This window comes from Ptychodera flava, chromosome 2 (genome assembly GCF_041260155.1).
Source record: "Ptychodera flava strain L36383 chromosome 2, AS_Pfla_20210202, whole genome shotgun sequence".
Classification (NCBI taxonomy): Eukaryota; Metazoa; Hemichordata; class Enteropneusta; family Ptychoderidae; genus Ptychodera; species Ptychodera flava.
Genome location: NC_091929.1, coordinates 40,493,775 through 40,509,480, shown reverse-complemented (window position 1 = coordinate 40,509,480; position 15,706 = coordinate 40,493,775). Strand labels below are relative to the sequence as shown.

Genomic DNA, 15,706 nt, shown 5'->3' with positions numbered 1-15,706 from the left:
CCACAAATGTTTGAAATTCACGTTTTATTCCTCTGTAAATCGTAAAAATGTCATCTCTGAAAAAACAGAAGAGACAGTAGAGAAATTTTAAACAGAAGAGAAATTTTTAACAGTGCGGAGAATTTTTTTTTCGTCCACGGTACATTTCAGGAATACGCAGCGCTCGGGTCAAGGTCATCACCACAAAACCTGTGACGACTCCAGATCATGATCGATATCCTCCACAGCACCGCGGCGTATTCACAGATACCACGCCCAGCCTGTGAACGGATCTAACTATACTACATGTTATGTCAACACGCTGCATAATGCTTGCTCTCCTTCAAATCTCAATAGTCCTGATAGTTTCGACACTTGCAACATCGAATATGAAGCCAAATTTTGTCATATTCATAGCGGATGACCTTGGCATCGGAGATATTGGCTGCTTCGGAAACGACACAATCCATACACCGGCCATCGACAGCATTGCCAAAGAAGGCGCCAAATTGACTCACAATCTGGTGGCTGCACCCACTTGTTCACCGAGCCGAGCAGCTCTATTAACTGGACGGTACCCAATACGGTCAGGTATGCAAAGTGATTACTAAAAGTCCCTGGTTGTGTTGTGTTCTATATATCAAAATATCTTAGAGTGCCACAAACTGGTTAATCTTGTCAACTTTACAAAATGATCACTCAAAAAACATGTTTCGAAGGCTGATATATTGATTTTACATATTGTGACCTTGACCTAAAAATTTGCAGGGGAAAGCATAGTTGTTCTTAATGCCATCCCACTGGCATATGTGGAAAATAGCCCCCCACCCTCTCAATTATCATTACAACTTCGTCGATGCATTGAGGTACTTGGTACCTCCATGGCAATTGTTAACTCGCCCAAGTATAAATATGTGGGTCCCCATATCTCTCATGATGGCCTACCTGGAAAGTATATAACATGTTTACTAAATATCAGCTGTGATAGGTCACAACAGAAAAAGTTTTATCGCTGATCATGACTGTGAAGTCAAGGTCTTTTGGTGAATGCCGCTCCGAAAATTTAGAGAGATCGTATTGCCTTCCTTTACAATAAGAAACATGCTACCCGATGCCCATGTGGTGTAATCAACAAACAAACTTCTTAAGAATGAAATTTACATGGAGAAAAAGAATGCGACTTATGTAAAGATCACACCAAAACCAAAACGTAAATGTGCACCTGTAAGGCACAGGAATTGCGTTCCTTCGGCGTATAATCTCAACACTAGGAACTTTTAGCCTGAAAATGTGCGAATTAACGTCAATTTGGACACTGTTTTTTAATTCTGTCCCGGCGATGTTGACGCGTGATTGAAAATAGGTCAAAGGCAACACGCCGAAGTTTATTTTGATGCTTCAGGTCCAGGGACTCTGACACTTCACTTATTACGGTCCTTTTATGGAGGGACCGTGCACTTGCTCCAAGTTTGTGGGCATGTTAAATGTCAAAACAGAATAAATTGAAGGACCAAACTTCAGCGCAGACTGTCGCACGAACTGATAAGCTGTTGCGTTGATCGTGGGGTGAAGGCCTTGCTTGGCCAGCCAGTAAGTCGGCTGCCGAGAAGCCAGGCTACTGGGGTCAGTCTGGTATACTTACGCTCATGAATGGCAAAACGACTGTAAAAAGTGTGATCACGTCCTGGAGGTACTGTGGCGTGATGTTTATGTAATTTGAATAGAGAAGGTCAACAGTGTGCCAGTGAGCTCTGCAAAAAACATGCGTAGCACTGACAGGACACAAACAGAGGAATTATATCAGCACCTTTGTAAGCTTCATGAACCCGTGGATATTCATCGAATGTTGTGTTAACAAAACACGCGACTTTCTGTCGTATTTAGTACAAAGGCAAAGTTTATCGAACTTTTCACCAAGGGGATGGGCAGACTATTTGAACCACTACTGTCAGTTTGACGCAAACTTAAAGGGGCTGCTTATTTATTCATCCCAAGGGGTAGGGGCGGGGATAAGGGTATCTTGATACGTCTCAGAACAGGTTTCTTCTTGATATCGTTTATTTCGTATCTAATTATCAGATCAGAAGTTTCAGAGATAATCATTTGACGAAAGAGAAAAAAATTGAAGCTACTCAACTGAGGTTGCCCATAGGACCCCCTGTGCACACTGAATTTCAAAGTAATCAGACAAGCCGTTTCAGAGAAGATGATTTTCGACCAAAAGTATAAAAAAATTCCCCGAAATACAAATTTGAAAGTTTAACCACACTTTAAACAAATCTGAGAGAGGTCAACCTTAGGATCATGCATATCAAGTTTCAAAGCAATCTGACTGGCGTTTATGAAGGAAAGTAATTTTTTGACAGATAGTGGGGAAAATTCCCCAAAGGCAATTATGAAAATATTAACACAGTGTGAAAGCGCTAGACAAAGGTTAACCAAGAAATATGCATATCAATTTTCAAAGTTAGATAAGCAGTTTCAGATAATATGAATTTTTTGACCAATATTGCCACAAAAATACAAATATGAATGTCGCCACAATTCGAAAAACTTTAACTAGAGTAGCCTTTCGGAACGTGCATACATGGTTTGAATAAAATCTGTGGTTAATCGGAATATGAACCATCACCCTCAAGTTTAAAGCCCATTGAAAGCGTTTGTAGGAGGTCAAAAGTTCACGTTGCGAGCACAGAAACCACCGAAGGCTCACGGGAATGCATGATTGTTCTCATGTCCCGCTAGCTAGCAGAAGTACAAAATGAGTCGTAGATAGCCCGTGATAAGGCGGGTGTAGATTGAATCAAACACTAATCCATTAATTTTCATTATTTTGAGAGCTACCTCAACGACACGGATTAGTTTTTTCAGTTAACTACCGAAAAGCCTATCGGTTGTCGTGCAGCTGTCCCGGGATGACGGCCCCTGACCCGAGCACGATCGACATGTTACAGCATTTAAGTTACTGCGCGGTCACAGCTGGAGCCTGCCATGCTCCATAAGTTAGCCCATTTTTCAGGTCTTCTTGGGTCTGAAACTCAAAATTACCTTCGGTAGTGGGCGCAAGAGCAAACGTGCTGATAATTTAACAGTGTTTTTCGTAATTTAGCTTTCAACTCTTCTAGTTAAGAAATGGACCATTTGATATTCATGAGTGGGCTCAGAAGATTGACCATGTAATTTTTTTCTCTCTCTGCTGCACCTGGATTATTTTTTCAACTGTGTGAGTTCTAGTACCTTTTTATGCGCGCCGAAATGCCAATATATGCCGTTCTGCAAGTTAAATTGTTTTTATTTCATATGGAGTGACAAAAATGAATAAGGGAAGAAATGTCAAGTAGCACAAACTCTATATGAAACCATAGGTAAGCAGAATCTGCTTCAGAATGCTGGAAAATTTCAAAGAAAATAGAAGCATCTTTTAGTACAGCAAAACTCCTGATGAAGACAAGTAAGAAGTCATCGAGGTCTCAATCCGTACGAATACCACTACTACTCTTAAAGATTTGTTCTAGGCAGTAGGTTAATAGTATGTGGCAAAAACCGAGTAAGGATTTGAAAGACTGCTAATGCATAGAAATATGACTGAATACTCAAATGACACAAATGATCCAATTACTTAATGTGTTTAAGAGGAGATACCCCTCCTGATATCGGACATTTTGAATTTTACATATTAAAACGGGGTTATTTTGTGGTCACTTTGAGTGAATTTTATAAAAACCCAAATGTGTTAGAAACGACAGGAAACGATTTCGCGTTGTTATCTTGTCAACAGTGAAAAGCGAAGATCCCAATGACGAAAAATCTGTTTTCCTACTGCTTAATGGAAAGAAATGCAAATTAATAAAACGAAATCAGAATGCAGCTTCTGCTTATGTATGCTAGTATGCTACAGAAGCGCATGGAATTTCTAATACTCCGATTTCTAATACTCTGCGGCGGCCAAATTTGAGTTGCAATTCGAATTTATCCAGTTGTTAAAATTTAGGTTTTGCATGTGTCTCGTGATTGCAAAAATATTCCGTGATCACGATTAGGTGAACATTTTTACACATCTATACGTAACATTTGATTACAAAGTTATCGTATGTAAAAAAAGCCAAAAATGAGGTAATGGAGCTTCCAATTTCTTGTTGCTAAACGTACCTTTCTTTTTATTAAAGGTATGGCTTCTGCATTAGCGCAAGGAGTATTATCTATGATAACAACTACAGACTGCAAGGCTGGCCTACCTCGGAATGAAACTACCTTTGCAGAGTTGGTGAAAGCAGCCGGATATGCTACTGCCATTATAGGTGAGTAACTGTGCACACAGGAAAAAACACGTGGTTCATGACTATGTAGGTTACCCTTTCTGACAGACAGAAAGATAAAAGGATTTTCATTATTTGTCAGTTGTTGTCAGGTAGGGAAATGTTTAGATAACCCAAAGACATGGAGAATGTATTGAGGTTACCGTTGAATGTTACGGTCAAGTTTGATTATGATGATGATATGATGACGATGATAATTGGTGATGATGATGATGATGATGATGATGATGATGATGATGATTACACTCGATCCAATATCCCTAAATTTTACACAGACATTGGCCATCGCTGTGTATCAAACCACAAGTTTACAGGCAAAAACTAATATTATATAGGGCTCAGCCCTTGTAGGCGAGCGGCGAATCCAGCAAAAGGGCCTTATTTTAGGAGTTTAATGTACCCACCTTACATACGGCCACATCATACGTCATTTGAAAGCTTATTATCTCTACTTTAAGAAAATTGACGATGTGGAGCTGCCAAGTAGGGCCATAACCTCCTAATTTGCATAATTAACAAGGGTACCCAGTTTGCATAAATGCGATATAATATTTGAAATTTATTGTTAACTTCTCTAACGATACGTTTAAACTATCGAGTGATATATCAAATGAAAGGTCTTTCCATGTAAAATACAAAATGGATATTCAAAGAGATATTGAAATTGATTATACTGAAATGTTTTCATGTTTATATGGAAAACAATATTTTCCCCTTTTGAATAACAATATTTTAAAAATTTTAACACATACAGCAACAACACACAGCCACATCATACGTCATTTGAAAGCTTATTATCTCTACTTCACGAAAATTGACAATTTGGAGCTACCAAATCGGGCCATAACCCCCTTATTTGCATAATAAACACGCATACCCAATTTGCATAAATGCGATATAGTATTATAAATTTATAGTTAACTTTTCTAAACATACGTTTAAACTATGGAGTGATATATCAAATGAAAGGTAGTTACATGTAGAATACAAAATGAATATTCAAAGAGATATTGAAATGGATTTCACTGAAATATTTTCATATTTATATGGAAAAAATATTTTCCCCTTTAGAATAACAATATTTTAAAAATGTTAACACATAGAGTCCTATCATACAGCCACATCATACGTCATTTGAAAGCTTATTATATCTACTTGAAGAAAATTGACAATGTGGAGCTATCAAGGAAGGCCGTACCCCTTTATGTCCATAAATTACACTGGTAAGCAATTTGCAGAAATGAGATATGAAATTAGAAATTCATTGTTAACTATTCTAAACACACTTTTACACTATCGAGTGATATATGGTCTGTGGTGATGGTATTTGCATGTAAAACACAAAATTGATATCAAAAGTGATATTTAAATTAATTTACGGAAATATTTTCATATTAATGTCGAAATAAATATTTCCTCTTTTCAATAATGGTATTTAAAAAAATTAATTTAAGTATCAATGCAACAAAAAGATCCACACGAAAGACACTATTGTAGTTGTTGAAATGTAGCTTTGTAGCTGAAACAATGTGTCAGAGTAAGCTGCAGTCAAAGTAATGGCATGATTCATGATCCAAATCATTCATGTCATTTCCAGTAAATCTAGTAATTCTAGAATTCGTCATCCTCTTCTTCACCAGCATTGTCATGAGTAAAAGGGTTGCCACAGTTATCGCTGCCTTGGCAGGAACAAAGGTCTGTGCAGGGAAGATTAATTCGACAGCAGACACAATTGGTGACATGTAATAAGAGAAAACAGCTCCGCAAATCGTTCATATCTTAGTTGTTTGAATTTTGTGTACGGTACATGTGTATATTGTAAGTGTATATTATGTTATGTTTGGCCGTTTTATGTATAGTGTTGATTTGCCATGGCGAGACGTAACCCTAATCTACGTGTTCTGCCCTATAGGGTAGCAAGACTAATGTGACACCGCGATCCTTTGATGCTACCTTTTGAGAGTACTGAGCTGTTTTCATCAGTCCTTCATTTTTTTTTGGTGAAACATGTGCACTGATTGAATGATTGTAGGTGTTACCAATCGAGTTGTTCCACTGAAAGTTCAGTTTGTTCAAATACGGAAGCTAGGATGTCTACTGTTCGTTCAGGCTGTATTTGTGTACGCTCATTTGAATCGGAGATCGGACTGTTGTAGGTTTTGTGAAGTTTGGCATCATCGTAACGCTTATATTTCCGTTTCTTATGTATGTGATTAGGCTACGCTCACAAATAACGGTGAGAGGCAGAGGAATTCGGGTTGGATTCGAAAATTTTGGGAGATTGTAGAGGGGTACTTGGAGATTTTGATCAGCATATAGGGGACCTGAAAATGTTTTGGTTCCCTTTTACTATTTACGATTCCAAGGTTTTGAAATTAATTTAATGAAAATTTAATAACATTTAAATGTCTTCCGATTGTCCAAAGTTAGTAATAATTTAACAAGATTTAGAATCGTTTGGTCGCATTTCATTACTTTTATCTCGAAAATATCTTGTATTCTCTATTGCCTTGTTGTTGCATGATTGTTCTAATGTATCGTAATGTTTTGCGTTTAACAAGGCCCTTGAATGTTGCCGTTTGGTTTCGTGAACCGCAATGTATCTGTTGGTTTTGTGTGTGTTTTGCAGTCGAGAATGTCCTCTTTGTTCCACCGATGACCTTTATAGATAATGAGGTCTAACAATATGATTTCTTGAGAAGAGGTTTCGAAAATTTGAAAGTATGATGCATTTTTTCATGTTTGATATGAATTCATTAAGCTCGTGTTGAGTTCCAATGAGAATCATACATCGTTTCTGAATCTCAGTCAGAGCGATATTTGTTCAGTGTGTTGCTGAATTATTCTCATTTTGTCTTGTCAAATGTATTGTCGGGAATTTCTGGTAAAACTGGAGATCTCGTACCGCACCCAAATACATGACGATAAAGTTCACTGTTGACTTGAAAGTGTTGTTTTTCAAGATTATTTTCAGCATAGCTATCATGTATTTTGTTGTTGGTTGTTTGATTATGCAATCATTTGATGATCTTTCCTGATTTAATGCTCTGTCGGCTGATTCCATTGGTTCATTGTGCGTTGTATTAGTGTACATTGAAACAATGTCTAGTGTTACCAATGTCGCATTGGCCGGAACTTTTAGTGTCTCAATTTTCCGTGTAAAATCAGTCGTATCTTTGATGTATGTTGTTTATTTCTTCACGATTTATTTGAGAAAATAGTCAATGAATTTTGATCTGTGAAAGGTTGGACTGCATCATCCACTTATAATTGGGCGGTCCACGAACTTTCCTCGTGGGCGTCATTTTGTTCACTTGTATTTTTAGCATAAGGTACCAACTTGTAAGTGGTGCTAGTGTTTTACTCTTAACTAGAATAATCGCCATGGCTAATTAACACTTTATATAAACAGCCAAACATAATATACACTGACAATATACACAATATCATACACAAAATGCAAACAACAAAGATATGAACGGTGTGTTGAGTTGCTTTTCCTTCATTATATGACAATAAATACGATAAATGAAATATGGTGCCTTCCGTCTACATATTCCACATAACTGAACTGAAAATACAGATGTAACACAGATGTAGTAACCAATGATGTCTCCATCAAACAAGATTTCTAGAGAAATTGAAACAAAAATGACATCAATAATACAAAAGGGTCATTCAACACACAGCTATTTATAATAAGATTGGAACTAATTTGGGATAATTGGATGGTGAAATAATGTCGGTTTAATTTGCAAATTTAAGCTCATCTGCTTTTCTTTTTACTTGTAATGTTTTTAAGAGTAACTTGTTATATTTCAACACTCAACTATGGAGTACAAAACACGCTTTAGAAAATTTGCAAAATATGAAGACCCAATTATCCCAAATTAGTTCCAATTGGTTTTATGTATTCTTGTTGTTCAGCTATATGGGAATTAGACAGGAAAATGTTCCAGTTTTCGAATCCTTAATAACAAAAAATCAATTGCAAAACAAATTCAGATATTTATCCCCAAAACTTTAGCATTATTCGTTATTAGTACACAATATTTTGAATATTATAAACTAGTCAAAACGTTTACGAATTAATTGAAAATATTCAATAAGAATATTTTGAATACACGTTTGGAGTTCATGATTCTATTCTACATGCAAATACCTATCATTTGATATATCACTTGATAGTTGAAAAGTAAGTTTAGAGTACTTTACAATTGATTTTTGTAATTTTATATTGTATTCATGAAAATAGGTACCCGTTTGCATTATGCAAATAAATCATTTCAGCCCTATTTGTCAGCTGCATATCGTCTTTTTTCATGAGGCAGAGATAATAGGCTTTCAAATAACGTTTGATGTGGTTGTGTGATGCGGTTCTATGTGTTAAAATTATTATAATATCGTTATTAAAAAGGGGAAAGTATATTGTTCTACATTAGTACGAAAAAATTTTAGTAAAATCATTTTAATATTTCTTTAGATATCCATTTTGTATTCCCCGTGCAAATACCTTTCATTTGATATATCACTCGATAGTTTAAAGTATGTTTATAGTAGTTAATAAATTTCTAATTTTATATCGCATTTATGCAAATAGGGTACCCATGTAAATTATGCAAATTAAGGGCCACGTCCGTACTTGACAGCTCCACATTGTCAATTTTCTTGAAGTAGAGATAGTAAGCTTTAAATAACGTATGATGATGCTGTAAGATTTGGCTTTTTGTATTAAATTTTTTTAAATATTGTTATTGAAAAGGGGAAAATATTTTTTCAATATAAATATGACAATATTTCAGTAAAATGAATTTAAAATATTTTTAGATGTCTTTTTAGTATTCTACATGCAAATACCTTTCATTTGATATATCACTCGATAGTTTAAAATATTTTTCGAGTAGTGAATAATAATATCTAATATTAACCGCATTTATGCAAATTGGGTACCCGTGGGACTTATGCAAATTAGGGGCTACGGCCGTACTTGACAACTAAATGTTGTCTATTTTCTTCAAGAAGATAGTAAGCTTTCAAATGATGTATAATGTGGCTGTATGATGTGGCTGTATGTGTTCAAATTTTTAAGATATTGTTATTCAAAAGGGTTAAATATTTTTTCAGTATTAATATGAAAATATTTCAGTAAAACCATTTTAAATATCTTTTTGGATATCAATATTGTATTCTACATGCAAATACCTATCATTTGATATATAACTCAATAGTTTAAAAGTATATTTAGAGTAGTTAACAATGAATTTCCTAATTTTATATCACATTTATGCAAATGGGTACCCATGTAAATTATGCAAATTAGGGGGTTATGGCCCTACTTGGCAGCTCCACATCGTCAATTTTCTTGAAGTAGAGATAATTAGCTTTCAAATGATGTATGATGTGGCCGTATGTAAGGTGGGTACATTAAGTGTGAAAAATGGGTGTGTCTGCCGCTCGCCTATTGGTGTCGCGCCAGGGGTTAAGATTGGCAATGTTATTTGTATTGATTCATGATAAACTGTAATTGTTACTTCATAAACGTTTATATGACAACTATGCCCAGTTTCCCTCTGATGAAAGCAGTTCACGTACTTACACGAAGTCAAACCTGCAGCAGGGCAGGTATAGATTTTCTGTAGCGTGTAAAAATTTTGGACAAAAATTGGCAATTTTTACAATGATAACAGCCTATGGCGTTAAACAAGGGACGTATTATGCAATAATTATCATTGCAATGGTAACCGCACTACCACCTTCCACATGCAAGCTGAAAACTATAGCGTTCCGTCTAAAAACGTGCAATTTTGAATCTAATTATTGACACAGGGGGCGCTCTTCTATAATCAATCCCAGCATTCTTTGCGTATGCCCCCGTTCATATGCACGACAGTTTTCTCCGTTTATATATCAACGATACTTTGTATCAGCGACAAGGTGTATAATAACATTTACTGGCTAATAAAAGAGGTATATTTTATAAAAGGCATGTTATATCATGGTAATTTGTTTCGTATTTGTTTATTTACGAGTACTCAAAAAAAACATGGCGGCGCCCATCATGAGAAAGAAGGGTACACTTCCGGTTACTCGCATAGTATATTATGAATAAGCGCATGCGTAGTCAGTAAGCCGCTGGCGCGACTATTATAGTCCAAAAAAATACTTTATGTACAAACTATCGTATCTTCAAGAATGAGTGTATCTCTGAATACTACCTATCTAAGCTCAACGCAACGGACAGAATTAATTTCACTAAATTTCGTTGTGGTAGCCACAAACTCCCTATTTCCAACCGTTACCAAAATAATATTAGTAATATTTGTACTTTGTGTGATTCAGGCAAAATTGGTGATGAAATGCATTATATATTAGAATGTCCTCCTTTAAATAATGAAAGAAAAAATTATGTAAAAAGTTATTACTATACACGTCCTAACACTGTCATGTTCGAGAATCTCTTCAAAAGTAAGAATTTGCATGATCTCTCAAAATTAGCGAAATTCGCCAACCTCATTATGAACAAGTTTAAGTAGTTTTTCTTTCTGCTTTATGTATTTTTCCGTATGTGCATGTAATTGTTCTACTTTTAGTGCTATTTTTTAAATACATTTAAAAGTCTTTTTCAGAACTTTTTTTCGATGTATTTATTTCCTGTCCAGAGATTTTGATGTAAATGTACTGTCATACCTCGAAAGGGGTCGTAGAGCTCAATAAATTATTATTATTATTATTATTATTATAAATTATTATATTATATATATAGTGACTTATTGAGGGTAACTGAGTTAAATAATTGGTTAGGCCCTATGGTCAAGTCCGTTATATTTTCAATAGCATTGCAGAATACAACTTGCAACAAAATGATTTGAGTTCATTACAGGTGTAAAATCAATGGTCATATATCACGCAATTTCTTGACGTACGATGTTCTATCACAGGTAGAGAGATTTATAGAGAGATTTAAGTACACGGAATTATGGACATCTCTTTGACAAGGCGCAATGGCGTACACGCAATACTCCGTTTAGTTGTGCATTCCTGATGATTTTGCTGCATTTTATTCTTAGAAACGTGCGAAATTCACGTAAGTTTAATGAAAAGATTCTTTACGTGATAACTTTTCTCCTTCCTCGTTCTACACTTAAATCAAATCAGTTCAATGAGTGATCTCGGTGTGTGCGGATCATGGAGAATTTTGGGTAAGTTTACTTACTGTGCAGTGGTCAGGGTACCGGTCTCATCATCTGAAAATGGCGAGTCCGAGACTAAGTAGGTCCAGAGGAACTGTTGGAGGATGATGCGTTCGAGACTCCAGCACGGTGTTGTGCCAGTGACCAAGGCACTTTACTCTTCAGTGCTCGGTTGGGAAGTAGGTAAAATTGTACCTCATCCTGTGTTTTGGGCAATGCGTGTCGGATGATGGATAAAATAACGTCAGCTTTGTACAGAGGCATTTACCGTGATTGATAATTGACGACCGGCGTTTATCGGAATTTTTGACCTTCTCAGTAGAACTGAATTTTACTCTCTTGTTCCAATTGGTAGGAAAATGGCATCTCGGAACTAATTTGGACTCGTCAAGCGATCACTACTTTTACCCAGTTAACCAAGGATTTGATTATTTTTATGGTATGCCTACCTCTCTTATCAACGAATGCGGGCCAGATGGAAGATATATAGCATGGTCCACCCAAAAGCGACTCATCATGGGATGCTGTCTCTGGTCTTTGGCTTACGCAGTGGTCCTTGTGGTGCTGCATTTACTCGGTGTATTGGGCAGGAGAGGAGTTATTATCATTGGATCTCACATAGTCTTGTGGCTTGGTTGGAACTATGCTAGTCATACAGTTTTTTTCGCCAATTCATGTGCGTGCTTGTGAAGAACCATGACGTCATAGAGCAGCCCGTAGTCTTGGATACAATATCGACACGAATGGTAAACCAAGCGAATTCTTTCATTGAACGAAGTGCAACGCAAGGACCCTTTTTGCTTTATTTTCCATTCCTTCAAAGGCACACTGCTTTGTTTAACATGAAGAACTTCACTGGGTCTAGTAAGCACGGGAAATATGGAGATAACGTTCAAGAAATGGACTGGATGGTCGGCAAAGTTTTGTCAAAGCTGAGTGAACTTGGTTTGGCAGAGAACACTTTTATCTATTTCACCTCAGACCATGGTGGTGCTTTAAAAGAAGTTTCTGTTCTCCCTCCCCGTGTTGGTGAGATGGAAGGGGGTGGAACGGAATCTACAAAGGTACCAGAAACCTTAAATATTAAGGTAGAGCGCGCCTCGGTGACAGATATTTGGACCCTCAAACCTTTACAATGCTTTTCTGATACACCCGCTTGTTGTGTTAATTTTAAAGCTCTTAGTGTAAGAAAACTTTTCGCCGGCTTAGTTTATCGACATTCGAAATTTTATTAACACAGGGATAGCGACACAGTTAACACAGGGATGGCGGCCATTTGAATTTCCAATATCGGTAAATCTTGGGTCATTTGTTTCTCTAGTACCAAAATTTGCACGGTGACCCCGATTTGTAATCTTGATTTTGAAACAGAATGGTTGAAAGATTTTGAGGAAAGTTTGAGCAAAAGCTTAAGTCTTTCACTTTCGAGGCGCACACTACCTTAATCCATGGAAGTGTTTGTTACATCGGCTGTTTGTGGCTATGTCACTTCCTGAGTGTCTGTTCAGGAATGATAACGGATAGTATTTCTACGACATTCATGGTTCTAACTATTTCATTGAATAATAGTTGCCCACACTGTTCAGTGTTGCATGACACCTTAAATCTGCACTGTGGTGAATCCCAAAGCGCAAATTAAAAACAAAGTTTGCCTTATACAATTCAGTGTTTTTTCGTTGATTTCTGCATCAAAGTTCTGTTTACCCGAAAATGCTAGTATTGATTTCCACATGCTTGCAATAAATTCGGCGCATGTCCTTCATCGTTGGTAAAGATGGCGCGCTGATGTAATTTTGTATTTCATTTTGTCTATACCATCGGTTTTTTTTTGCGGAAAACCACCACAAAGAATACATGACACACAGGTTTCGAAGTCCTGCGGGCCAATCGATTTATCAACCTTCAAACATAGAAGATGTATAACGAAGAACAACGCACCTAGCGAACAGATATTCTGACTCTCAAATTTTGTACAATAAATTATTTTGGTGTAGCATATATTAGGGCTAATTTTGAAGCTTCAATGGACTACGTTTGTGAAAATCTAAGATTTTATTTCCATCACAGAGTTAACATAGGGATAGTTGCCATGTTTGGATTCCAAGTATCTGTAAATGTTTGGTAATATGTTTCTAATACATATTTGGTACTATCCCTGCGCGCGTATGATTCTTGATTCTGAATGGAAATGGTTTTTAACTCTTTGTAACGAAACTTTGAGCCAAAAAGTTGAAGTTTTTCAACCGTTAGGCGGTTATCAGCTGAATAAATAAAAGTGATTGCCCTGGGAGATATCGATCTTGTAGTGATTCTATTTTGTACCACCATGTACACTCGAAAATATTGAGTAAAGCCCAGAAAAACAGCATTGCATCAAAGGGAGATGAGACTTAACAGGGAAATAGAGATGTTTTTGTTTGATGGAAGTAGTTTTAATTTTGATTGAACAGTTTAGGTACTTTGATATCATTTTAGGAGGTAAAGGACAGAATTGGGAGGGCGGTATACGCGTCCCCACAGTTGTTCGCTATCCACCGATGATACCAAGAGGCATTGAGATATCAGTTCCAACAAGCACAATGGATGTCTTCCCAACTATCGCATCGCTGGCTGGAGTGGATCTGCCAAGTGATAGAGTTATTGATGGGCGAGACTTGATGCCTCTGCTGAGAGGGACGATGAAAGCACCCCCTCACGACTATCTGTTCCATTATTGCGGTCAGTGGCTGAATGCTGTTACCTTCACATCTCAGAAAGGTACTTGTTTCTAAATACTAAATTCGTAACAGATATCGAAAAATCCTTGGACCTCTCAAGACTATCTAAGTGAACTTTTTACATAAATGGATGGGATTAGAAGCAGTGAGTTTCATTCATATAGCTACAATTGAAGGGTAACGTGTTAGACAGTATTGGAGACCCCAGTCAATTCAAGAGATCTATTGATCCGTAAGTGTTCAGGAGGTTTGTTTTGAAGAGTCAAAATAAGAAATTCCGGATTTGTACACATAACATAATCGTGTACGAGGTCGACAGAAAGAATGTGGTTCCAGTATTAATTTTGAGGAGGAAAGTTATGCCTTCGACACTAATATTTTTAAAAATTTTATCACAAGGGCGTTTGCCCCTTTTCAATCGATCATGGACAGTTTAACAGAGAATGGCAGTGTCTCTAACCGACTGTCTTCCTCCACTCGCAAATAACTTGTTTAATAACATTTACAATTGATTGCATGTTTCTCTTGTTGGGAGTCACCCTGTGAAAGGTGTTCATCGTCATAGTTTTGTATGAAAATTCAATGATCTATATCCCAAACACGGTCGTGATGGATCCTGACATCATATTTAACGACGAAATGCGAGATAGTTCAAGTCCAATATATGAGATAGTTCAAGTCCAATATATCGAAGTAACGAAAGGCTACAATCGACACTAATACAAATATCTGAGAATATATATGGTAATAAATGTTTTCATTTTTTTTGCCATATCTATTTCTTTTGTAATTATCATATGGCCCTTTGCGAACTGTTGCGTACGATTCTTCCTTGATGGAACAACTGTGATTAATAAATATTGTTAATGTAGAAGAATGTCACGTATTCACGTTGTTGCATACACGTCAATGTTGCAAAATTTCTATTATGATTTATAATGCTCACTTCAAAGCAGATATCACACAGCAACACGTATCCACACTATCATGTTCATAAATTCTAGCTAATTTTTACACTGTGTTTATGTTATTGATAATCTACCCTTGTCGGTCCATAATGGACGAAAGCAACTTTGCATAATATAATTTACAAGGCGAAGCCGGGTACATTATGGAGTGAAGTTTCTTTAGTTCATTATGGGCTAGGAGAGGGGGGACACTATCACTACTACTTTGTTTCTTTTGGCAATGCCGGTATTTGTAGATGTAGAAAACATCTTGGGCCTGCAATGCTAGATAATCGGATACTTTCAGTAATAATCTGGGGATTCCATAACAAATTTCACTGGTATTGACAAAGCTGTAATATAATTTCGAGTAAAATACTTAGGAAGAAGCGACTTCGAAATGAAACGACACGTTATCAGTTTGTACAAAATAGCTTTACCTTATACTTTTCACAGACCCAGTCAAATTGTATCGCATTATTGCACATTAAAATTCAGCTTTTACCAGTCACTTTCCTCTTTTAAACAGATAACGCGATATATAAGCTGCATTACGT

The 15,706-nt window shown here is 36.5% G+C and overlaps 1 protein-coding gene across 1 annotated transcript; it reads left to right on the top strand.

The window, feature by feature from the left end:
* The first annotated feature begins 368 nt into the window (after positions 1–368).
* On the top strand, positions 369–14,269 carry LOC139150254 (steryl-sulfatase-like). The gene is made up of 3 exons (XM_070722508.1): positions 369–570; positions 4,146–4,277; positions 13,961–14,269. The coding sequence occupies exons 1-3, from the start codon at positions 369–371 to the stop codon at positions 14,254–14,256; spliced, it is 630 nt and encodes a 209-aa protein (XP_070578609.1). The 3' UTR covers positions 14,257–14,269.
* The last annotated feature ends 1,437 nt before the right edge of the window (positions 14,270–15,706 follow it).